Source organism: Delphinus delphis, chromosome 17, assembly GCF_949987515.2.
Source record: "Delphinus delphis chromosome 17, mDelDel1.2, whole genome shotgun sequence".
NCBI classification, from domain to species: Eukaryota; Metazoa; Chordata; class Mammalia; order Artiodactyla; family Delphinidae; genus Delphinus; species Delphinus delphis.
Genome location: NC_082699.1, coordinates 5054041 through 5080265, shown reverse-complemented (window position 1 = coordinate 5080265; position 26225 = coordinate 5054041). Strand labels below are relative to the sequence as shown.

At 47.3% G+C, this 26225-nt stretch overlaps 1 protein-coding gene across 1 annotated transcript; it reads left to right on the top strand.

Moving 5' to 3' along the window:
- The first annotated feature begins 12471 nt into the window (after window positions 1-12471).
- On the top strand, window positions 12472-25986 carry SDR16C5 (short chain dehydrogenase/reductase family 16C member 5). Its single transcript, XM_060035396.1, has 7 exons — window positions 12472-12576; window positions 15256-15602; window positions 18538-18669; window positions 21128-21227; window positions 23285-23429; window positions 24288-24413; window positions 25689-25986. The coding sequence occupies exons 2-7, from the start codon at window positions 15270-15272 to the stop codon at window positions 25780-25782; spliced, it is 930 nt and encodes a 309-aa protein (XP_059891379.1). The 5' UTR covers window positions 12472-12576; window positions 15256-15269; the 3' UTR covers window positions 25783-25986.
- The last annotated feature ends 239 nt before the right edge of the window (window positions 25987-26225 follow it).

Genomic DNA, 26225 nt, shown 5'->3' with positions numbered 1-26225 from the left:
AAGCCAGCCTTCCACCCTGGGTCTTGGCACTGCCCCCGTGTGGAGCCCTCTATCCCCTGCGGCCACCACCAGGCCAGGTCCAGGTCCAGGCCCAGCCACCTTCTTGGGCCCTGTGCACCCCAAACTGCCCCACAGCAAAAGCACATGCCTTCGGAGTCATCTCTCTGTGCACCACCCACTGTGCATGTGGGCGGAGCTGGACCACAGCCCTGCGTGCACACAGCTACCTGCTCACTGTATGTGCCCACGCACACACTCTGCTGTCCTATCAAACTCAACTCACAACACACAAGCTCAAGGATAAATGATGAGCAAATTGAAGAGAGCAAAGGCAGAGCATTACGCTAAGTCCATACAAAGCCCTCCGAGCACAGGACCCTGTGCATCCTCACACTCGAGGGTCCTTGAAGCTGGTCGTGACGCCCTGTGTCACACACTGTGCTGGGTCTCCTGCAAGAGAGGCCACGTGATGGCTGGTTCAAGTTCAACTCCCAACTTACCAACTAGCTGACCTTCGCCAAGGTCACTCACTAAGCTGCAGTTTTCTTGCCTGTAAGATGAGAGTAATAACACACCACAACTCCAAACACTGCTGGGGGAGGCGCGCTGCAAGCATCCATGGAAAGCTCTTAGCACCGTGCCTGGTACACAGTCCAGGCTCAATACATTACCGCTCTCCATAGTTTATTACCCATGGCGAGAGGCAGGAGAACACTGTCGTCAAGATGGTAGCCCTGTTTGGAATCCGGCCCTGGTACCACCAATTGCAACTGTAACTCTGGGCAAGTCAACCTCTCTGCACTACAGTGTCCTGTCCATAAGAGAACTCACTGAGTGATTCACGGAAAGAACTCAGAAAAACGCCTGGCAAGTTGCAAGGATTCGGTAAGTGTTAGCTTTGACTATTTTTCATTATCATCACTTACTTCTTACAACCAGAATAAGTACATGTTGTGACGCTCACTTTACAGAGAAGAAAACTGAAGCTCCAGCAGGTCCAGCAGCAGGTCACTCAGTGTCACAGAGCCCAGGAGGGGTAGATTCGGGTCTCGTCCGGGCTGCTGCACCTCCATCCTGCCCCCGCTGAGTTCAGGGCCCAAACTCAGAACCACTTGCTGTTCCCGAATACAGAAGAGGCTCAAAACATACCTGATCTAGTTGACTGGGTGGTGAGGGTCCCACAGCACCTAAGTCACGTCTGCAAAACCACAGGTAGAAAACTTCTGGATTTAACTGATTTCCAGAATCCTTCCCAGCTCTAACATCCTGTAAACCCAAGTCAAAGCCGGACGACATCGCCTGTGAACTTTCCTGCATTCGAACTTCACCGCAGTTTCCACCGTATATGCTGACATTCCCCAACTGGCCCTGACGGATGGAACAGATCAACAGACACATGAGGATCTGTGCCGTCGTCACCTGATGGGACTGCCTGCTGTCAGCCTCCATCCACAAGCCGGCCAGGCAGTTTCCTCCTCCCTTTCTGCTGAGCCGGGGTCCAGGGTCACTTGTGTCCCACTGCCCTCTCTCCCTCTCCCTCCCATGCACCCTGGAACCCCCCTCCCCAGGAACAGCCACATTTCAGCAGAGGCCAGGCTGGGCTCCCAACTCACCAGGAGCGGCCAGTGGCTGGGGTCGCAGAGAGGATGAAGGATGCCCTGCTGGTCCTCCCAGAGGCCGGTATTGCTCCCACTCTGGGACAGAGGTGCTCTGCACCTAATAAACCTAGAGGGGTGCTTCTCCAGGTTTTACTACTGTCATTTTTCAAACTGTAGAGGTTAGACTGTGGCAGCAGATATGCAAAGCCCATGATTATGAATTTGATAAGATGGAAGCTGTCTGTGAATGAATCTCTTGAAGAATACGTGAGTCTACTGCTAAACTTTCAAGGGATCAGTTAAGCCTAAAGGCAAAGAGATTGGCTGTCTTGGCCCCCGAGGCTCTGGTTGCATGTGAGCTGGCCCCCTGGGAGGCGGTGGGAGTGGCTGGAAGGACGTGAGTAGGGGTGGTGGAAGCCTGGGCATGCGGTAGGCATGTGTCCCAGCTGTGGGCACAGGAAGAGGCACCACGTGCTCAGCCCGGGCTCCCCAGCACCACCGCCTCGGGGCGCTGTTTGCTGCACCCACCTGCACCCCTGGAAGCCAGCGGGCGGTCCCACAGCATCCCCACCAAGCACTGGCTTTTGCAATTCGACGAGAAAATCTTCTGGGCACTTGGCGTTTCAGACCCCACCTCAGTCCTGCTGTAAATGAGAGATGCTACAGGAAACCAAGCTCAAGTGAAAGCTTGTTAAATATGATCAGACTCAAAAGTATACCTGCTTCTCAGCGATTGCTTCAGCCGAAAAGGCTGCGGAAGGATGCAAATCCTTAACAAGGTGGGACCTGGCATAAAAATATCACTAAGCTGTGTTTTTTCCACAGGCTGAGGCTAAAAGATATGCTAAGTGAAAAAATATCCACCTGAAAATCACCATCGTCATCAGCAACAGTAAAAGACAGGTAAAACAAAGAGTATTTAATGTGAAAGAGTGGCCATGGTTTCAACTGGGTAAAAGAAGCACGATGTCTTTTTTTAAAGTAAGCTTTTTATTGAAATAGAACATACATTCTGGGAAGTACACCCAGTGTGTATAGCTTGATAGATTTTCTTTATAGTGAACTCATCTCTGTGACTTCCACCCGGATCATGATGTAGCCAATAAAGGACACCCCAGGACCACCCCCTGTGACCCCTCTCTCAGTCATTACTCCATCTAGGTAACCACTGTTAGCACCAGAGATAAATCTTGCTGGGTTTGAATTCTACATAAGTGATATCACACACTATCTACTTGTGCATATCGTTCTTTTGCCCAACATTTTGTTTGTGAGCTGCATCCACAGATTGTGTCCAGAGTAGTTCATTCCTTGTCATTACTGTCTAGTATTCCCTTGTGTGAATACGCCACAAGCTATCTGGATACCTGGTCCAGTTTGGAGCCACTAAGATAATGCTAAAATGAGCACTCTGTCTATATCATTAAAGGGAGGTTGACCTAACTCAGTAGAAGCCCTTTAACTCAAAACTAATTTCTAACCATGGCTTTATTGTATTTGATAATTGAATAGTTCCTCTGTTTATTTTTGTCCATTGTTTCTTGCTAGATGAAGCAGATTTTTAAAGTTTTACAAATTAATCAATATTGATTACAAATCTATTACTAAAGTGACTAAAATGATAAAACCCTGAAATGGTAATTGCAAAAGCAATTAAAAAAAAGACAATATAAAAACGTTAAAGAAAAATTGGTATATGTCAATAGCCTTCAAACTTGTTAAAACTTTTAAAATTGTATATCCTGAGGAGTGGCCAAGATTGCAGAGTCGTAAGACCCTGGGCTCACCCCCTCCCATGGGCACACCAATGTTACACCTATTTACAGAGCAACCATTATGAGAGCAACCTGAGGACTAGCAGAAGAGATCTACAGCAAAGATACAAAGCAGGAACCTCAGGAGATGGTAGGCGGGGCAGAGACGCAGTATTGTCAAGACACACAAGCAGGAGGATAATTACAATCGCGGAGGTTCTCTCCAAGCAGCGAGGGGTCCGAGCCCTGCATCAAGCTCCCCAGTCCCGGGATCCTGCACAAGAAGATGAGACCCCAGAACACTTGGCTTTTAAGGCCAGCAGGGTTACTTCTGGGAGAGCCAAAGGGCTTGGGAAATAGAGGCTCCAGTCTTAAAGGGTGCACACAAAACCTCACATGCTCTGGGACCCAGAACAGAAGCAGTGATTTGAAAGGAGCCTGGGTCAGACCCATCTGCTGACCTTGGAGAACCTCTTGGAGAGGCAGGAGGCAACTGGGACTCACCCTGGGGACACGGACACTGGCAGCAGCCATTCTGGGAGTTCGTTCTACCACGAGGACACTGGTGCTGGGAAGCACAACGTTGGAATCCTCCCTCTAGTTTATCAGTGCCAGGACCGGTCCCACGTGCCAGCAGGCTGACACCAGCTCAGAGACCCCAGGACCTGGCCTCACCCATCAGTGGGTGGGCATCAGGCCCGGGACCACAGTGGCCCTGCAGCCAGCCATGTCAAGACCCAGCCCACCCAGCAGGCCAACACTAGCTCCAGGACCCCCCGCCCCACAGCCTGTCACTCCAGGACCTGGCTTCGCCCACCAACGGGCCAGCACTAGCCCCGGGACCCTCCCAGGGCTCCAAAGCCAGCCACCTTGTGACCCAGCCCCACGCACCAGTGGGCCAGCAGCCTCTACACTAGTCAGGGCCCGGCAATTAACTAGTTGCCCACAGTAGTCAGCCTGCCACAACAGAAGGGCCCACGCAGCCCGCATAAAGGGCACCCCTAGAGCACGTAACCCTGGGGACCAGAGGGAGATGCACTGCTGGGCCCACAGGACGTCCCCTACATGAAGCCACTTCTCCAAGATCAGGAAATGCAAATCAAAACGACAATGAGCTATCTCCTCACACCAGTCAGAATGGCCGTCATCAAAAGAATCTGTAAACAGTAAATGCTGGAGAGGGTGTGGAGAAAAGGGAACCCTCCTACACTGCTGGTGGGAATGTAAATTGATACAGTCATTATGGAGAACAGGATGGAGGTTCCTTAAAAAACTAAAAATAGGGGCTTCCCTGGTGGCGCAGTGGTTGAGAGTTCGCCTGCCAATGCAGGGGACACGGGTTCGTGCCCCGGTCCGGGAAGATCCCACATGCTGCGGAGCAGCTGGGTCTGTGAGCCATGGCCGCTGAGCCTATGCGTCCGGAGCCTGTGCTCCGCAACGGGAGAGTACACAACAGTGAGAGGCTCGTGTACCGCAAAAAAGAATGTATCCTTCTAAAAACTCAAGAGTTCTATTACAGTTCAAATAAACATTTAAAAAAAAAAAAAACTAAAAATAGAGCTACCATATGATCCAGCAATCCAACTCGTGGGCAGATATCTGGGGAAAAAAATGGGTCAAAAGGATACATGCACCCCAATGTTCATTGCAGCACTGTTTACAATAGTCAAGACATGGAAGCAACCTAAATGTCCATCGACAGAGGAATGGATACAGAATATGTGATACATATATACAATGGAATATTACTCGGCCGTTAAAAAGAATGAAATAATGCCATTTGCAGCAACATGGATGGACCTGGAGATTATCATCCTAAGTGAAGTAAGTCAGACAGAGAAAGATAAATATCATATGATATTGCTAATATGCAGAATCCAAAAAAAAAGACACAGATGAACTTATTTAAAAAACAGAAATAGATTCACAGACTTAGAGAACTAACTTCTGGTTACCAGGGGGGAATGGCGGGGGGAGGGATAGATTGGGAGTTTGGGATTGACATATACCCACGGCTATATTTAAAATAGATAACAAACAAGGACCTACTGTAGAGCACAGGGAACTCTGCTCAATATTCTGTAATAACCTAAATGGGAAAAGAATTTGAAAAAGAATAGATACATGTGTACATATAACTGAGTCACTTTGCTGTACACCTGAAACTAACACAACATTGTTAATCAACTACACTCCAATATAAAATTAAAAAAAAAAACAAAAAACCTCACTTCTAAATTCTAGCACTAAGATAGAGAAAGCAGGAAGCGTTGTCATGAGTTGGCCACCTGGATGAAAAGGCACTGCTCCCTTCAGCTCTGTGTTCGCTTTCCTTTGCCCTCGTGCATCTCTTCCTCAGGAGCTATCCATTTTAGAATTATCTAATTGTCATCCAAGAGGGGTTTGCATCCAGGGCAAAACATGAGTAAAGTTCAGAAAGAGTGAGAAGCACCCCCAGACTTTGTACAACAGGACCAGCTCGATTATGAGGGAAGGTGGAAAAGGAGAACCAGCAGAGCACAGTCTAGTTCCGGGCAGATCACTTTAGGAAAGAGCACATGTGGGGTTTAAGACCTGGAAATTAATTCCCTTAAAATCAGCCCACTCTGCTTCGTACCTCCTTGAAGTTTTCACATACACCCATTTTGAAGACTCCTGGCATATTCTAAATATTATTTCAAAACTCAAAAAAGAAAGTTTTTAAGGATGAGTATAATGACTTCCATTTCTGTTTATATGAGGGACTAGATGTCCAGAGAAAGCCTTCTGATATGGATCTAAACATTCTGGATAAAATTTTTTTTAATATTTTAAACCAATTGGTAGAACTGTTTTGAAAAGGATAGGTAAGGATAAGAAAGTGAAAATCCTGAGAGTTAAGCCTCTCTTATGCTGGCGTTTGTCAGGAGGTGGGGCAGCCATGTGTACCTGGGTCTCCTAGGTGGTCACAGAGTGGGGAGAAAAGACAAAAACACGGGGCCTGTAAAAGTCAAGAGGATGGATTGGGAAACATCCACATGAACCCAGAATCCCAGAAAGGATACACTGTCAGAGGGTTGAGCTGGGGAGGGAGTTCTCTCTAGAGAACTGCCCTAGAGAGATACAGTGCAGCTGGGACCAGAATTGATATCATCCGTGTTATCCCCTACAATAAATCTCAGCCAGATGGTTGGTTTAAAACGCTTCCAACAACTTATTGGGGTGATGGAAGGCAGCCCAATAATGCACAACTATGTAAATATGCTAAATTAACGAAAGTTGCATATGTAAATTTGCTATGTAAATTACTAAAACCCAAAGTGTACACTTAAAATGGGTGAATTCTATAGCATGTAAATTATACTTCAGTAACGCTTTGGGGGCAGAGGTAGGAGGCAGATTGCCTGTCTTGCTCCCGATCTGATCGTATATCAATAGCCAATACAGGCAGCTAATGCCCTTCACCAGCAGTGTTTCCTGACCAAAGACAGAATCAAAAGGGAAAAGAAATCCAAGAACAGAAAGGCAGAATGAAGAGGAGAAAACTTATCCGTGTCGTGAGACACCGGCTGTGTCTGAATTGTCTTCCAACATGACTCAAGCAACCTTGGCATAGCAAACCAGGTCAAATCTGCATTAATTCACCACCATGACACTCACGCTATGATTACTCAGAAAAAAAAAGTGATCTTGGGATAAATAGAGGCGCAAGAACAAACTCATAACAACCCCTCCTTTTGTCTTTTTCTGTGAGAGGTGGAATGAAGAGTGTTTTGCTGTGTGACCAGCCCTCCTGAGAAATGCAGCACACAGGGAATGCCAGTCATGTGCCCTGTCCTATCACTGTCTTCCCCAAGTCTTAGGGGAACTTGTGAGTTTCTGTGGTATATGGTTACTCTCCCCAGCCATGTGTCAGCACAACTGTCCCTCGCCTCCTTCAACTCTTGGGTTACTTGTTTATATGTATTGTTCTTCCTATCCACTCACATGAGTCACTTTAGGAAAGATCACATGTGGGGTTTAAGACCTGGAAATTAATTCCCTTAAAATCAGCCCACTCTGCTTCGTACCTCCTTGAAGTTTTCACATACACCCATTTCCTACTTCTGTCCCAGCTAACACTGCTTTCCTCTTGGCATGGAACAAACAAATCTATTTCTAAGTTAATTTTGTTTTTCTCTGAGAATTTTATAATTTCCTTCTAACCAAATCCAGACAGTATCCCCAAATAATACATTTTTGGTAAAACTAATATAGTTTGAATGTGTCACCTGTTGACTAGACTTCTTCCACTATTTTACAAAGTAATTCCCAAAGGCAACCTGGTCTTCTTTTTTTTTTTTTTTTCTGGAGATTTGGAATTAAAACTTTTATTTTTTTAGTTAAAGTATAGTTGATTTACAGTGTTGTGTTGACAATCTGTTCTTAAAATGAGTCTTTTCTAAACAGACAGTATGTCCATTTTAAACGGTATTTTGGTTTTTAAGATTACAAAATAATGCACAACATTTGTAAAATGTCTAATAATAAGAAACATACAGATGTAGAAAACAAACTTATGGTTCCCAAGGCGGAAAGGGGGGAGGGCTAAACTGGGAGATTGGTATTGACATACACATACTACTATATGTAAAATAGATAACTAATAAGGACCTACTGTAGAGCACAGGGAACTCTACTCAATACTCTGTAATGACCTATATGGGAATAGAATCTAAAAAAGAGTGGATATATGTATATGTATAACTGAGTCACTTTGCTGTACAGCGGAAACTGACACGACATTGTAAATCAACTATACTCTAGTAAAAATTAAGTTAAAAAAAAAAAAGAAACCTATATCCTAAAGCGAGAAGCCTCCCTTAATGGCCCTCACTGAATTTGGTCCCCTCCTAGGGGTAACCACTTGAACAGTTTGGTGTGTGTCCTCAAACCCATTGCTCTAAGTGTTTCCATCTGTATTCACACACGCGCGCATGCACACACACACAGTGCAATCTTAAATTTAACTTTCATGGGATAAGTCTGTACTTTTTTTTTTTCACTTAACGTACCGTGGAGATCTTTCCCTGTCAGTATATAGCGTTCTAACGTCATCCTTTTTGTTGCTTCATAGAATTCTATTATATGACTACACCATGATTAACGGAGTTTCTATTTTTTTGCTATTGCAAACAAGCTTCAGGGAGAATTCTTTATGCACAAGTGTCAATATTCCTATGTGATCGATCCCTAGATGTGAAAGAGCAGAGTCAAAGGCATGAGAGCTACTGCCGAATCACCTTCCATAAAGGATACATCAGAATCTGCTCTCACACTCAGTGCACGAGAATACCTGTGTTCCCACACCCTCATCATTCCTGGATGGATTAAAAATGGATTAATGGATTAATGGATTAAAAAGAGCATATTCTTTTTCAGTTTGCATTTTCCTGAATACTAGTGACATCTAGCATCTTTTCAGATGTTTTCAGTCATTTGTAATTTATTTGCCTATTAATTCCTGTGCATTTCTTTACCCATTTTTCCTACTGCCCTACTCAGAGTGGTTTAGAGAAATGCTCTAAATTATGCCTAATTATCAAATGTCGATTCTTTATGTGAGAACATTGCCTCCTTAGTCTGTTGCTTGTCATTTTGCTTATGATATTTTTTTACTGTGTGGTGGTTTGCACTTTTTATGGAGTCAGATCAATAATTGATGGTTTCAGGGTGGGCGCTTGCCTAGCCCCAAATTACAAAATAATTTTTCTATATTTTATTTCAGTACTTTCAGTGTTTTGTTTTTTATATCAAGACTCTTATTCCATCCGGATACCCTGTGTCCTATTTCCACTCTTTCGTGTTTATTTACTGAATTGTAGTTACTCAGGGTTTTGTTGGGAAGAATGACTCATTTCTGTAGTGCCTGCCACGGGTGTGTTTTAGGTTAAATATCTTTTGCTCTGGTTTCTGGAAATGGGATCCATCTGCTTACCGACCTCTAGTCAGTCCTCACTGATAGATCCTTTCCTTTTTTTCCAGCACTACTTTGTTTCTATTCACATTTTTACATCTTCCCTTTCATTTCAATGGAATTTTGGCAGAAAATGCTTGTCTGCCATCTTGAATGGAAATGTCTGTGTATATATGTTCTGAGAAACACTTTATTATGAAATAAAAACATGCACATAATCGAAAATTTGGAAAATACAAAAAGACACAAAGAAAAAATAAAAACCAACCAAAATTCCACTATTCGATAATAAAAAATATCAAGATGCTGGTGAATTCACTACCAGCATTTCTAATGCATATAAATACAGTTTTCATAGAAATGTTGGATCGTATCATATATTTAGTCTTATACTATGCTTTTTAAACTCATATTATGTGAAGAGTATTTTTCTATATCCTTGAGAACATGATTTTATTTTTAAAATGACTGTAGAGTACTCCATCTGCACATGTTTCTTAGAAATTAATGATCAGTTTCTTTTTAATAATATATGTATTATATGTATATATACATATATATGTAATAATATATATTATTATATATAATTATATATATTATATATATAATTATATATAATAATATATATATAATGTATATATATTTAATAATATATGTATTATATGTATTTCCAGAAAGGGTAATACACTTCCATGAATCAATACAATCAGAATTCTCCTTTCCAACCCCGACTCCCAGTAGCCAGTTTCCATTCCTGTAATCAACAAATGATATCTGATTATTTTGTAAAGATAAACCCATATGTGGAACTGGGTGAGAGGTTACGTACCTTTCTAGTTTCTGATACCTACTTGCCCTCCAGATTTGTATAACTTATACTACCTCCATATGAAGACATTCCCTCTCTCTCTCTCTCTCTCTCTCTCTCTCTCTCTTTTAATATTTGTCAATTTGGAAGGCAAGGAATGATTTAATATGCATTTCTCTAAGAATAAAGTTAGAGCATTTTCTTTCATACGTTCATTAGCCCATTCTACTGTACATCTGCCATCATAAACTATCTGTCCCTATAGCCTTTGCCACAAAAGACCCTTTAAAAGCACTTTCTTACGGCTTCCCTGGTGGCGCAGTGGATGAGAGTCCGCCTGCCGATGCACGGGACACGGGTTCATGTTCCGGTCCGGGAAGATCCCACGTGCCGCGGAGCGGCTGGGCCCATGAGCCATGGCCGCTGAGCCTGCGCGTCCGGAGCCTGTGCTCCACAACGGGAGAGGCCACAGCAGTGAGAGGCCAGCGTACCGCAAAAAAAAAAGGAAAGAAAAAATGTGCTTTCTTAGTTTTCAGGATTATTGTCATCCACTGAGCGTTCCCACACCAAGTCAGACTGAGGCCTTCTCCAAAGGCGGGGCCTCTAGTTCCCTGAACTGCATCATCAGTGGAGCCCCACTGCGTTACATTCCGGTTTTGTTTCAACGAGCTTTCTAATACTGCTGGAGACTTCTTTCTTGAGGTCTGCTGTGAACTTCTCACCAGAAAGAAGAAAGACCGCCTAGGATTTTTCTCAGAGAAACCATGAAGATGACATAAGGCTGCCGTTTTCCGACGTCCCCCGATCTGACCTCTTGCAGGTGGGCTGTGTGGCCTGGTGTCCATCACCCAACTTCTCACTCCCTGCTGAGTGCCCCCCCCGCACCTTGACCCATTCTGTCCCCGAGTGGGGAAGGCTCTTCCCAGCTACCTCTCCTCATCTAGGCTGCAGGTGCCCCTCTTCCATGCACCCGGGGCAGCACCCTGCATGTCTATATCATCTGCAGGTGTGCACTTCCTGACTGTGTCTCACCACCCCCCCCAAAAAAAGACTTTGCGGTTCCCCCAGCCATGCAGAGGCCCCCCACGGCACGTGTCCTCGGGTGATGTTCGCTGACTTGAAACCAATGAACACACCTGCCCCGTTCTCCAGGCTTATACAGCCTACCTGGCTCTTCTCACAGTCGAATAAAGAACAAAGGTGCAGTTCCTCACATACCCAGGTCTGTCCCAGATATACGTTGGCTAACCAGCTCTCCTCTGCGTGTTCAGCACACCTGGACCTGCTGCTCAACCCTGGCTGAACTCCAAAGGCAATCTTGTCCCGACTCCCAGTTTTTCTTTCAGCACCCTGTAACTGGATGTTTCTTCTCCTCACGCCACCCATCAAACTCCAACCTCAGTCATTTCAGTGGTGACTCATATTAAATGATTAGCTAAGGTTCTTAACCGATGTTTTTCTTTTTTTTTTTCTTTTTTTCCCCTGACAGATGTAGCACTGCTATGTCTTCTGCATATTTGCACACAGAGAAGACGTTCAATAAACAGCGGTTGGATCAGAAGCACTGCTGGCTTTCTTTTTCCCAACCTGATCTAGTCAGAACAAACTTCTTCCGCTTCTCCTCGGCCCCCAGCTAGCTCCGCCCCCACCCGCCTCCCCCAGGCCCACACGCCAAAGTCCGGGCCAGCGAAGCTGTAGACCTTGATCCCAAGCGGAGGAGTCACACTTTGACCCGAACTGGTATCTGTGCCCCGCACTGCAGGCTTCAGAGGCTGGACTTGGCCCCCTCCTGCAGGGACTCCGCCTCTGCCGCCCCCTGGTTCTCTTCTACGGGGGTCCCAACCTCCAGCTGTGCTTTAAAAACACCTAGGGAGCTTTTTTTTTTTTCTTTAAACTTTTTATTTTATGTGGGAGTAGAGCCGATTACCTGTTGTGAGAGTTTCAGGTGCACAGCAAAGCGACCCGGCCATACGTATACATGTATCCGCTCTCCCCCAAACTCCCCTCGCATCCAGGCTGCCACATAACACTGAGCAGAGTTCTACAGTAGGTCCTTGTTGGGTATGCATTTTAAATATAGCCAATCCCCAACTTGGGGAGCTTTTTAATCGCTCGTACCAGGGCCTCCTGCCAAGCCGGCAATTCTGACTTAATAATCCCGGGTGCAGCTTGGGCATCGCAATGTTTAAACATCCCCTGGTGATTCTCCTGCTCGGAATCCAGGTGCGCGATGGGTCCCCGCGACAGAATCTCCAGCTCCTGCACGCGGCTGCCTGGGAAAAAAAAAAGACCGCGTGCCCACACGGCGGGCGGGGTCCCCGGGCGCCCCACCCCCGCGCGGGCGTGGCCGTCCCGCCCTTGGACTTTGTCTCCGGCGGCGCGGGGATAAACCCGGAACCTCGCGAGGCTGAGAACCAGTGACGCGAGGCCCGTGGCGGAGCAGGCCGGCCAGTCGGTCGCAGCGAGGGCAGCGCATCCCGGGTGAGTAGCCGAGGCCCGCTGGCGGCGTTAAGGTCAAGGCGGAGCGGGGGCTCGAGACGGCGCAGCCCGGGAGCCTGGGCGGCGGGGACGAGCGCGGGGGAGCGCCGCGAGCCCCCGAGGAGTGAGCTGGTGGCCTCCCGCCCCATCCCGGAGCAGCGCGGGGTTTGATCCCTGGTCGCCTCGTCACCTTCGGGGCATTCTGACCAGGTGCCCTGCTCCCCGCTGCTCTGTGCATCTGCCTGCCCCTCCCCAGCCATCCTCCCGCATTCACCCCATTCCGCCCCCCCCCCCCCCCCCCCCCCCCCCCCGGCACCAGGGCCGACTTGCGGCCGCGCCCTGGCCGGGGAAGCGGAAGTCACCTGTTTAGGCTGCACCAAGTTAGCTCAGCTTTTGGACTAAGGGGGTAAAAGCCATGGGATGGAGACACCAAAGACGCCTTCAGCCTGATTAAATGTAATGCACATGCTCCCTGACTTGCTAAACTTTATACTAAAACAGAACCAGACGTTTGCCTGGGTACATCGTCTGCATGCTGTAACCCTCTTTCTTTGGTATGGATGAGGATCCGAAGTTCACATTGCTAGCAGGAACACCAATCACAGCCCTAGCTATTATTTACTTTGCTCTCATGTGCCTGGCTTCCGCGTTATGGGGGGCGGGGGGTGGAGGGGTGCATAACCTGGCGGGGGCTGAGATCCCACAGCACGCCCTCTTCTACCTCCTGGAGAGGGCTGCCCCCTTCTTTGTTTTTCCCCAGTCTGCTCAGAAGTTTCCTACGGGGTAGTAGTGACCATACTATCCTCCTTTCCTTAATACCTGTATTAACCTCATTTAACTTGCACACCTTCCCTACTTCATAAATGTTGGCATGTACCCGTAGAATCCCGCTATTTAGATGAGGAAACTGAGGCAGAAGAGATGCAACAGTTTTTAGCAAGGATGCTGAGAGGTCAGTGGCAGATCCCGAATTCCAACCCAAACCTTAATCTCTAGACCTCGCTACCTGTGCAGGTACCCAGCAGACACCCTAAACCCCAAATGACGGAGACCTCAGGATGCTAGGCTCTGGAGAACCTAGGAAGAATCTGCCAGGACAGGGATTAACAAGGGGCTTGTTTTAGGGCTTGCATCACGCCGGCACTGAGACAGCAGAACACCGAAGTCTAGAATCCGGTAACTTTCATGTCAGCCAGCACAGTGGTGAGGCTTCCGGCCACCCTTGTGGTGCTGGAGACACTGAGGAGAGAGGCATCTCACCAGGGCAGAGATTGTGGGAGGCTGCCCACCCCTTCAGCCCCAGGGACCAGCATCTTACCTGCCCGGGGCCGGTGCTCAGTAAACATGATAATGAACTCACCTGGCCTGCACGAACTAGCACAGGGACCCTGGCTACACCACACACATACTCTTCTGGTCCTCAGTCCCATCTGTAGAAAGAGCCAAGAAACAACAATTTAAGTCACAATTTCCTAAGGGTCTGACCATGCTTTAAGCCGTCCCGTAGGTGAATCTGTGAGAATTAGTCTGTCCCCAGCCAAGCTGCAAAGCAAGTGAAGAACCGCTTCACCTCACTAATGATGTCCATCTTCTGTCCTCATCCCTGCTCTCAGGTGACCACTCCATTCAGGGAAGCCTTCCACCCACAGCAGTTTGCCCCTTCTCTCCTCATCCCGGAGGAAATAAGACCTTCCCTTCTTTCTCAGCTGGTTGTTAGTGAAGCATCTTATACACTCATTCTCACTGAAGTGTGAGTAACTGATAGGATGGAAACACTGAGCCTTGTATGCGTTTGTCAAAGGGAGGCCTTTTATTCATTCAGCAGACCTACTGAGTGCCTTCCTGTGGGTCTGAGAAACAAGGTAACATCGTAAAGCACTTACTGCTGGCCAGCACTGTGGTCACATGCACCGCAGACATTTTCATCCCATCTGCAAAACCACCCGAGGCCACAGGACCAGTAGAGGTGCGGAGACCGAGGCCCAGAGGGCCTTCGTGGGCCGCCCCAGGTTCCACAGCTAGGCAGGGGCAGGGCCCACCCATCTCCCACCGATATCCTACAATCACAGGGCCGAGTGGTAAGTGATCTGGCGTGCGGGCCTCAGAGCGTGGGGAAGGGGTACGGTGTGCTGACAGCAAGTCCGGGGGAAAGCTTTCGAACGTCTGGTTATTCCCCTCCTTACATTTTCCTCTTGAATCTCAGATTTTAAAGAACGACAGCGCAAATAAGAAAACAGTGCAAATAAGAAACCTAAACGGAGGTAAAAATAAAACCAGAAGGGAGCAGTTACGTCATAAACACCACATGGTCAAGGCTTTGCCCGTGAATAGTCAGGACCTGTGATTATTATGAAGACAGGTTAACTATGAGAAACAGTGAACTTCTCCTTTGGGTTAAATCTGGGCACGTGTACAGTTCCTGATTACTGAACATTTCTGTCCCGTGTAATGCTTAGCAGGTGTGCGGATAGCGATGACCTTGCTGCTATGAAGGCAGGTTGGCCGAGATGGTCCCTGTGGGTTCCCTCCCCTTTCTAAGTTGAGAGTCTGCTGCCAGGAGAGATGTTTACATCACGCTTCTTGGTTTCTTTCACTGTTGCAGAAAGTGTGAGCTCCGTGGAGTAAGCAAGCTCGGAGGGAATGGATACCGAGGTCCTCACGTGAGTCTCTCTTGCTTTACAGGTGTCAGCCAGAACATGGCGCCCAACCTGAACTCAGTCAAGACGTTTTTCGTTTTCTTGGGAAAATCAGTGTTTGCCCTTCTGGAGGTTCTGGTTTTTGCCATAATCCCAAGGCCACAGAAGAATGTTGCTGGTGAAATCGTACTTATAACAGGCTCTGGGAGTGGACTTGGAAGGCTCTTAGCCCTCAAATTTGCCCGCCTGGGATCGGTGCTTGTTCTCTGGGATGTCAGCCAGGAGGGGAATGAGGAGACCTGCAAGATGGCTCAGGAAGCTGGAGCCACAGCGGTTTATGCGTATACCTGTGATTGCAGCCGGAAGGAGGAAGTGTATAGAGTGGCCGATCAGGTACATCTTGGGTGCTTGCTGTTTCCTACGGGTAGTGAGACCGCTACGTAAATTCTTTGACATCCGTCAGTTTCTTTGTCTGTTCGCCTTCCTCAGTGCTGATGTACCTCTCCCGCATCCCTTTACTTTAAAAAATATTGGAGAGTGGGAATTAGGATTTTGGAGTTCTCACTGCGTGCAATACACCGTGCTTAGCACCCTGTGTGAGTTATATCACAATCCTGTAAAGTCAGGCCTCTTATTATCTCCACATCACACATAAGAAAATGGAAACTTAGGGCAGGTGAGTCGCTTACCTGAGAAACACAGGTAATAAGTAGCAGAGCTACAGCTGGGACTTGAGTCTTCTAACTCTGAAGAATGCACTCTAACCAGCGCGTGTGCTGGCTGTGCTGGCCCCCATTACCGTGCGAGAGATGGGCCGTAGCACCCTTCTTTGAGGCTAAAGAAACTGAGAAACAGGGCTATTAAATAACCTGTTTGGGGTCACAGAGCTAGCATGGGACCAAGCCAGGATGTGAACCCATATCTAGCCTCATCGTAAGTCCAGCTGTCCCCCCTGCCCCCATCAGTGCTTTCCATTTACGTGTATTTCTCTTAAGTGGTCCTATGAAAATCAGAATATTCATCCTAAAGACTCAACTGCAGCTGCTGCTCTGGCAGTGACACAGATGCACTTAGAAAGAACGCTTTCAGGAAACCCGAGCTCCGGCAGGCCAGCGGTACGGGCGTTCTTAGCTCATGGAGGCACGCACCTGTTTGGTGGCCGCCTCTTTTCCCTGAGAAGGATTTCAGGGAAATCCCGCTCACCGGCACGAGCGCTCCACACATCACTCTCTGCGGCTCTCAGAATTCCCCAGTTCAGCGAGAAGGAAGGAAGCAGACCGGCCTGTGGGAAGTTCCTGCACAGCTTGTCGGCTCGAACCCGGATCCCCTTGCGGCTTCTCACCTCACTCCCTAGCGCAGATCCCTGGCCAGTGAGTTTCTTTTGTTTTAAGTTTGTCTTTACATTTTATACGTCCGTGACCACCACCGTCATCAGTCGCAGGCTGCCCAGCAGAGTCTGGGGATCCAGACCTAACAAACTGGCATGGGCTTGTGCAGGGACCACCCTTCAAAGCGCAGGGGTGTTTGCTCTGGTCACCCTCGCAGAGTAAGCTCTTTGCACTTGGAGCGCCAATGGCCCGGCACATTGACTTCCGCTGGCTATGACTGACGTCTCCAGCCACTCTTAAGCAGTGACTGGTTCATATTTAAACACAAAAGACCTTAAGATATTGATACTATAAAGCAACCATTTCCACTTCTTGTTCTTGATAGACGATAGGGACCAGAGATTTTTTTCCCATAAAAAGGAGTAAACAAGGGGCAAACTTTCAGATCCGGAAACTTCTCGATTGCATCCCCCCAGGCTGTGGATCTCATTGGCTGGTGGATACCCAGCACGTCAGCCTCCTTGCTGGGACCCGGGCCTTCTGCAACAGCAGATGGGGAAGGTGGCAGCATCCGCCTGGCTTCAGTAGTACCGCCTCCCTGTGCCCAGCTGCACCATTCTCATAGGCAGGTTCACCCCCATACGTGCACACCCACACGTGTGCACACAACACACAGAGCTAGAGATGTAAGTGGTGCTGCAACCAGTGGCGCCCTCTGATTCGCGGGGGACAGGGCCCCTGCTGTGCGACACATTACAGGAATGAAATTCAAAACACAAAGGCAGAGGGACAGCCGCATCCCCTGTCGTCAAGCCTAGAAAATCCTGTTGCTCATTTCTGACAAAGGGCCTGGGTCACATGCTGAAGGTCTGCTCTAAGGGGAAGGCTCCAGCGGCGCTCCCAGAATTTTTATTCCTGAAGGTTATTGACACCTACTCTGGCCAGTGTGACAGCAGCAGACGGGGCCCCCTCTGATCCTCCTTTCACAGATCTTACACCTGAAAGTCTGTGTTGGGGAGAAGGGAACCAGCCAGCTGGTGAGAACAGGACGGACGGGTTCTGAGCTCAACAGTGTGTTTCAACTATGCATGTGAATATCGTAAACCCTCCGTTTCCCCCACCGCCCGCCCCCATCGCTGTGCGGGCCAGGTCGTGATTTATGTGGCATGGCTGTCATGCCTGGTGTGCCACTGCATTAATTAAAATGGGGTGCTGCTTATACGTCATTTAACATAGGACCACTGAGTATAAGAGCAGCTCTACCTGTAGAAGGAAAGTAGCATTGCAGTGTTGGAACCATCATAGGACGGGAGGAGCATGAGTAGAGAGGCATCAGACCTAGATTTCTGGTGCGCCATAAACTCTGCAAAGGAGATAAACATACTTTGTTTTTAGAGCACATGAACTCAGTCTGAGTTAACAAGGACAGGAAGCATATAAAACTATGGGGAAGTGAACCTGGATGATGTAAGGAATTACAGGCATACCTCATTTCATTGCACTTCAAAGGTACTGTGTTTTTTTTTTTCCATCTGAAGGTTTTTAACAGATTGAAGGTTTGTGGCAGCCCTGCCTTGAGCAACAGTGTTGGCACCATCTTTCCAACATTTGCTCACTTCATGTCTCGGGGTCACATTTTGGTAATTCTCACAGTATTTCACACTTTTTCATCATTATTATGTCTGTTCTGGTAATCTGCAATCAGTGATCTTTGTTACTACGATAATTCACTGAAGGCTCAGGTGATGGTTAGTATTTTTAGCAAAAAAAAAAAAATTTAATTAAGGCAACTTGTCTCTAAGACATAATGCTATTGCACACTTAATAGGCTACAGTATAGTGTAAACATAACTTGTATATGCACTGGGAAACCGAAAAATTCGTGTGACCCCGCTTTATTGCGGTATTTGCTTTTTTGCGGAGGTCTGGAACCGAACCCGAAGTATCTCCGAGGTCTGCCTGCACTGCACTGGTGATGCTGTTCTCCTTATTCAATTCAGGTTAAGAAAGAAGTTGGCGACGTTTCAATCCTCATCAACAATGCCGGAATCGTAACAGGCAAAAAGTTCCTCGACTGCCCGGATGAGCTTATGGAAAAGTCTTTCGATGTGAATTTCAAAGCACATTTATGGGTAATTATTTTTTCTTCTCATTATAAATATAAAGTTACTCTGTCATTTTACCTTTTTTTTTTTTTGCGGTACGTGGGCCTCTCACTGTTGTGTCCTCTCTCGTTGCGGAGCACAGGCTCCAGACGCGCAGGCTCAGCGGCCATGGCTCACGGGCCCAGCCGCTCCGCGGCATGTAGGATCTTCCCGGACCGGGGCACGAACCCGTGTCCCATACCTCGGCAGGCGGACTCTCAACCACTGTGCCACCAGGGAAGCCCCTACTCTGTCATCTTAAAGTGCCTTCCTCATGTTCTCTTACAGTAGTATTGGTCTATAAATAAAGCACAGACTTCTTAATTCTAGCTTGAGCTGTCCTCTCCAGATCCAACTTAACCTACACCTCCCAGCGCCTCTGCTCAGAGAATCCTACAAAGACACAACTGTCCTCTCCTCCTGTCATAATCATGAACTGAAGGCCAACTTGTGTCAGGTACTATCCCAGGCACCTCATGAAGAAGCCTTAAAACAGCAGTGAGACAAGGGACCATAGAAGTTAAAAGTGACCGTGCTTAGACATGACCAGGTGACCTTATCGTTTGCCTAAGAGAGTTCCTGGCTAGAACTCTCTTGAAGTGAAAGGAGGCGTAATTAACAAGCAAGCATCAATCAGGTCTGTTCGGGGCAAACCAAGACGCATGGTCACCTTACTCGGTACCTAACCAGGGAAAGGAGAGTTCCCACCAGTCCCACCTGGTGACTAGGGGCCTTGAACATTGAGGCACAGCCCTGACTTCCAAGGCGACGTGCCCACATTCAGGCTGCGTCTTCCTGGCTTTTGCAAAGACCAGTCACGTCAGCTTCCCCAGCCACACACGTGCCCTCGTTCTGCCCCCGCACCCGGCTCTTGCCCACAGCCCGTCCCCCAGACCAGCTCTCTCCATCGGGGAGTGAGAGTTTGCCAGACATTTCAGAGACCCCCTCCTTTCTCCCCACGCCAACCTCAGGGGCTCCTGCCCAGCTCTCCTGTGACAGCCTTCACATGCCATTTGGAGTTTGTAGGTTTTGTGTCCCCTGGTTTCACCAAAAATGTAACGCTGCTGGTGGTAGTTTCAGCGTTCCGTATAGTTTTGGGGAGAAAGATGGAAAGATTCCGAGCTAAGGGGCCACCGAGTTCCTTCAGGAACGACTGCACGGGATTGATGTTGTCTTGTTGCAAATGCCCCGCTCCTTCTCGAGACAGAGGTTAGAAGGTACGGTCAGCATGAATGTGAGGGCGTCGTCTCCTAAGTGTCCACCCCCGGGGCGTTGTGTTCCTTCCCCACCGCTGTCCGTGTCCCCATCCTGGTCTCCTCTTTCTCTCTCCCCTGCTAGTTGCTCCTGAGCTGCTGGTATTTCCCTGGCTCCTGTCATGCCCTCGAGTCCTCACACTCTGTACACTCTTCCCAGGCGGGTTCGCAAACGCCCTTTGAGCACCTGCCCGGAGTAGGCACGTGACTGCTGAGGGTCAGAGAGCTCGTGGTGACCGTGCTTCCAAGGGGCGTGTCCCACGGAGCAGTGATGCCCATCACCATGGACCATCGGAACTCAGGATGCCGTGGGTCACGCTGAGCTGTTGGTGCCTCTTTGACTTTCCACTTCTCTCTCTCTCTGTTAGTTTCTCTCTGAAACTCAGCGAGATGCAGACGAACAAAGGTTGTTTGACTTTTATTAGAGATCCCTTTTCTCATATTTATTCATATTATTCCTATTTGAAAATACGAATATAAATTTATTTCATATAAATATGCAACTATCCATATTTGATTCATTGTTCCTTTGTTGCAGAATACATGTCCCAAAGTTTATTTCTCTTTTAGCTTTTTTTCCCAGGTCCCACAGGAAAGGTGAAGGTATTCTATATAATACATACTGAGACACAGTGTGTGTCTCCTGTCTAACAGATATTCTCCTTTATGACATGGAATAAAAATAAGAAACCATTATTCAGAGAAGTATAGATGAGTTTAAAAATAAAGTGATATTTTTAAACTGAAGCCAGCAGTCGCATGTCCTGTGAACAATGTTCAGAAAAATTTGAAATTCAGCTATAAGCCCAGGGAGGAAAAAAGGCACCATGAGTTGAAATAATCATATCCTTGAGTGTTCTTATTGGTTTGTGGGTCGTGGCTGCCACAACTAAGAGTTTCCTATACTGCTTCAATTATTGTCTTAATACTGTGTTTTTAAAAGTCAAACATGAGCAAAATATACGTCTGAATAAGTTATTTTTAATAATATTGGAATTGCCATCAGGAAAGCATCGATACAGGTTAAACCAGTTAAGATGGTTATTTCCCAGACGGTTAAGTTTGAATATCCCAGTGCCTTCAGGTATTTTTTTGAGCTTAATTTTTTTTTCAATCACAGTGATCTTATAAACATCTGGAAAAAATATAAAATGTGGCATCAAATGTTAAACATTTCACCTTGATCTTCTTAGACTTATAAAGCCTTTCTACCTGCGATGATCGCTAACGACCATGGACATTTGGTTTGCATTTCGAGTTCAGCTGGATTAATTGGAGTAAATGGACTGGCCGGTAAGAGAAATGTGATATTTCACAATTGCAAAGTTTCTTGTAACTTTAACTTGAGTAATAGCTCTGAATAATCAGCACTGACCTTATGCACTCATAATGAAGGATAATAGATGAAGAGGGATATTCAAGTAAGGTAAGTGGTTGAGAACTTCACGGTCCGGCCAAATCACCCAGCAGTTTATACGTACACGAAGTTGAACTGTGCACTTCGGAAGCGTTAGGTCTTAGGCAATCCCTTGGGTTTAAAAAGAGAGAAAGAGAGAGACCCTACTGATAAATTTCTTACACAAGTGATCAGCATAGTCACCGTCCCCCAAAGCTCACCCGGCACTGTTATCAGGATGATACCAGGAGGACTCTCACCCCTCCTAAGTTTCCATTAAGTGATCTCCCCTAGCCGTGAGTTTAGAGAAAATGTCTTCACCCCAGGAAACCTAAAATTAACCTCTTTGCTTTTCCATTGGTTGGAGACTTGCAGGAACTTGTTGTGACTTCCATTTCCCTGGCAACTGACTTGACATTAGCGGTGGGGAGGGGACAAAGACGTACGCCAAGATCTTCGGTGAAGGCGGCCCACTGGGGAGCTGGTTCTAGGAGGAGCGGAAGTCCTGTCCCTCTTGGAGGCTCACCCACCGGAACCCTAACTGCAGCACTCAGTAGTGGACGGCCCAGCTGGCTGACTGGGCCCTGCCTAGTGCTTTGGAGCTGAGTAGTGTGGTGGAAGGTTCACAACACTAGTCTCAGCAAGTACGTCTCAGCTACGTGGATAGGTTTCCGGAACCACCCATCACCCAAAATATTAGCAGTCTGTACACATCTCCCTGTACCCTGGATTTCCCTTCCTCTGTCCTCCTTAGAATTCATCAGGTGTTATTATTACCTCTGTCGTACATCTGAGAAATCACGGGTCTTGAAATCATACAAGTGTATTTACAGCTCGTCTTAATCCTTTTCTTGGACACAACATCTCTGTCTTCAGACGGACGTCTCTCCCACCCGTGCTCCCCTTAGGAACAAGTGTAAGCCTTTTGAGTTCCCACAGTGTGAGTGGTGGCTCCCCTGTGTCAGAACCTCAGATATGCTATTTAGAATGCAGATTCCCTGGCCCTGGGCCGTACCCACACCTCTTCATCTCGCGGGTCGAGGAGCTCAGAGAGCTGCATTTCTACCAAACGACTCAGATGATCCCAGAAGCGGCTCAGGACACCCCCCCCGGCCCCTTCTTCTGTTGGCTTTCCCACTGTCTTGGGCAGCAGCGGGCCCCCACCAGCCCACACCTGGCACGTGTAGCCTGGATCTTGCCAGCTGGAGGAGCTGCTTCCCACCGAAGCCAGGAGGTGTGCATCGTGTGAGGCAGAGGAAAGGATAAGTCCACCTAAACTCCTCTTCTCCCCACGTTTCCATTTAGTAAATTGAATATTCAGGTGTTTACTTGAAGTGAGTGTACCTGAGGACAGAGAGCTCAAAACTGACACAAATACCAGTTTCCCCTCCCCCTGCACTTGAAGATAACTTGAGCAGTTGAGGCGGAAGGGACAGAGTCCTTTGTTTTTTTTCTGGAAGTGGAAGAATTAGAGTTGGAAGAAAATTTGATCTGAGTATCATGGCCCACACTGATCTCCACTGCCCAGACTCCCACTTGACCTATTATTTTATTTCTCCTTTTGTGTGTCTTCCTGCCCCGACTGGGCTGCAGTTCTTTGGGACAGGGACAGGGACAGGATGCACATCTTGTGCCGCGTGTCATGGCTGGCAGAGTGTCTGACCATCACTAACACGGGAGTAAAGGCCGGCTGTGTGACCCGCCCCTCAGGAGGCTCCCCGCAGCCCTGCTTCTCCGCGAATCCACGTGGTCATTGTAATCTGACCTTGAGGTGACCGTGGTCCTTCCCGCTCACTCCTGGCCCCTTCCAGGTGGAGCAGACCAAGATCATACAGAATAAGGACTCTGAAATTGCCGTCCCATTCTCTGCTGATATTCATGTTACGAGGAAACCTTAATGTAATGACATTTAAAAACTTTACGCTATACGTTAGCATCGTTTGTCTTTTTTCAGATTATTGTGCAAGTAAATTTGCAGCCTTTGGATTTGCTGAATCGGTATTTATGGAAACATTTGCCAAGAAACAAAACGGGATCAAAACCACTATTGTGTGCCCATTTTTTATAAACACTGGAATGTTTGACGGCTGTACTACTGGGTAAGCATGTCCTCTGATTTCAAAGAAACTATGTTTTGAAAAATGATTAGCCATCCATTTTATTTTGTTCTATCTGTTTTCTAAAGTTGTTTAAAAAGATTTTTCCAGCATGCAGCCTGATTTATAAATGGTTTCAGAATTTCCTTCCTCAAATGCAGTTGTGTTTAAGATACTGGGTTTAATAAGCAATGGGTTATCAAGGCTGTATCCAAGTTGCAGCCACCCTGTGGCCCAGACCTCCTCCCCCATCTCCTCGGCACTCCCATCGCACCCCCTTTCTGCCACCTGACTCCATCCTGCCTTCTCCCTGATTCCACAGAAGGACCAGAAATTGTTGAAGGGGCATAAATACCCAGTCTGCACTCATGAGATGACAGGCAGGTAGTTTTCTTTTCTTTCTTTTTTTGTTATTTTTGTTAAATATTCATTTATTTATGTATTTGGCTGCGCCGGGTCTTAGTTGCGGCGCGCATGTGGGATCTAGTTCCCTGATCAGGGATCAAACCTGGGCCCCCTGCATTGGGAGCGTGGAGTCTTAACCACCGGACTCCCAGGGAAGTCCCAGCAGTGATTTCTCAAAGACTCGCTTTACAACATTTAGACCATTCATTTAATATGGTTTCACATATGTGCATATTGTAACATCAGTGTATTAATTAGAATCATTTTCCATTTCGAATCCTAGTTATGCTATTATTTGCCAGGTAGGTAATAAGGAAGTAAGTATAGAAAAAGATCAAATCTGGCAGGGAAAGAAGCAAATAAATGATAATGTCTTACAACTGTTTTATCCTATTTTTAAGAATTGCTTTTATTAATTTCTTAATATACGGCTTTTTTTTTTTTTTGACCCCCTAGCTGTCCTTCTCTGTTACCGATTCTGGAACCAGAATATGCAGTCAGGAAGATAGTAGATGCTATCCTGCAAGAAAAATCGTACTTATATATGCCAAGGTTTATATACTTCATAGTGTTTTTAAAAAGGTAACAGTATCTGCTTCTATTACTTCTGTAATGTGTCAATCGTATCAACAAATGACTCCAGGTCCTACAGAGGGGAGCCACTTAAAAACTACCTGTTAAATGAATGGATTTTGATCCCTCGATTGTTCCCATTTGCTGACACAATCTCAAATTTGCATACTTGCGGTGCTTCCCATGAGTCAGAAAATGGAGGTTACGTTTACTTTCATAGGCTGTTAGTTCTGGGCCCAGTTGGGGAGCTATCTGCATAGGTCCTGAGAAGGCTTTGGAAACCTGAAGAAGTTCAGTGACAGGGAACCACATCACACACTCCTTCAAATATCTATTCAATCATCAGTAGAGTGGCTAGTGTGTGTGCCGTGCTCTGTTGGCCATCCCAGGATCTGGGTTACAGCAAAGAACAAGAGAGACAAGAGTCCCTGCTCTCACTGGAGATTCTCTTCTCAGGGGGCTGGTGGAGGGAACAAACAAACAAGAAAGTAAAGTAAAAGAAAGATATTCTGGGTGGTCCTCAGTGCTATGAAGGAAATACAAAGCAGGAGAAGGTGATCCCAGAGCAAGAGGTGGAAGAGAGCACGGCAGGACTGAATTGTCAGTAAGGTCCGCACGGGCGTCTCATGGAGAAGGGTAACATTTGACCAGAGGCCAGAAGCCGGGGAGGGCAGGAGCCACCTGGATATCTTGGGCTGCCCTCGGAGGGGCCCTTTTCTTCACCTCACTCCCAGGACAAGTCTCCAGTTTGTTTGCTGTGCCTCTCCTCGCCCTGCTGTGTGAACATCTGGATGGACGGGGTCAGAGTGTCAGGAGGGGTGAGCAGGGTGGAGAAGATGAACAGTCTTAGTTGGGTCACGCCAAAGCTCGGAGGAGCTATTGCATCTAATCCTCCCAGTGGTCCCAGAAAGAAAGAGCGATGACCTCTTTTGACAGTGGAAGGAACTGAGTCTCCAGAGGCCAGTGACACTGCGGGTGACAGAACTGGGATGCAAGCCAGGCTCACGACTCCACAGGACTTCACGGCTTCCTGTCCATCGTTACAGAGTGTAGTGAGGCCCTGGAGGCTGAATAGTGTAAATAAAGCAAGGAGAGATCCAGAGACCCTGGGCCAGTGTCCTCCCACGTGGTGGACAAGCCCCGAGTGACCATGAGGCAGGGACATTCAGGTGGGCGTGTGTGAATGACTTCTGCAACAAGTCAGTGGCCCTGCTTTTCAGCGGAGCCAGTAAAGATGCTTTCGTGAATTATAACCGGGAAAGTTCACTCTTGTGTTCTCTTTAGTTTCTTGCCCCTCAAGCTTGGAATGCTTTTGGCTGAGTATATGGGTGTCTTTAATGCAATGGATGGCTTCTGTGGCCATAAGAAGAAAGACTAAAGACCAACTCTGGCTGATGTCACCTGATACCCAAAGCTACGCAATGTCTGTTTCAATGAAGAAGTGTTTGTCCGACCGAATGTATCTGGAAACCACAAGTTCTTCGTCTGCTGTCCGGACTAGTATTTTCAACCAATGCCTTTGAAAATAATGTTGTGTACTGCTTTTCTGTTGAGTTTTTTAAATTAAAAACAAACAAACAAAAAAAAAACAGCCCATTTTTGTCATTTGCTTGCAACAGATGTGAAAGTGAGATAATCCTCTCTCTCGTGAACTGCCTTTCGCTTTGGTCTTTGGGGAGGTGGCTCAAATGGGGCTGGCTGTGGCTGAGCCCGCGCTGGGCAGCGGAGATGAGGGCTGATGGGTGAGTGCTGAACTGGGTGCCCTCTCTCCAGAGGACACAGAGCTCTGGATTCCCCCTTGCCCTGCTCTCAGCCCTGGCC

Coding starts and splice junctions, on each gene's coding strand:
- SDR16C5 (XM_060035396.1), top strand. CDS start 15,270: ATGGCGCCCAACCTGAACTCAGTCAAGACGTTTTTCGTTTTCTTGGGA. Junction 18,670..21,127: donor ATTTCAAAGCACATTTATGG/GTAATTATTTTT, acceptor TGATCTTCTTAG/ACTTATAAAGCCTTTCTACC. Junction 23,430..24,287: donor TTTGACGGCTGTACTACTGG/GTAAGCATGTCC, acceptor TTGACCCCCTAG/CTGTCCTTCTCTGTTACCGA.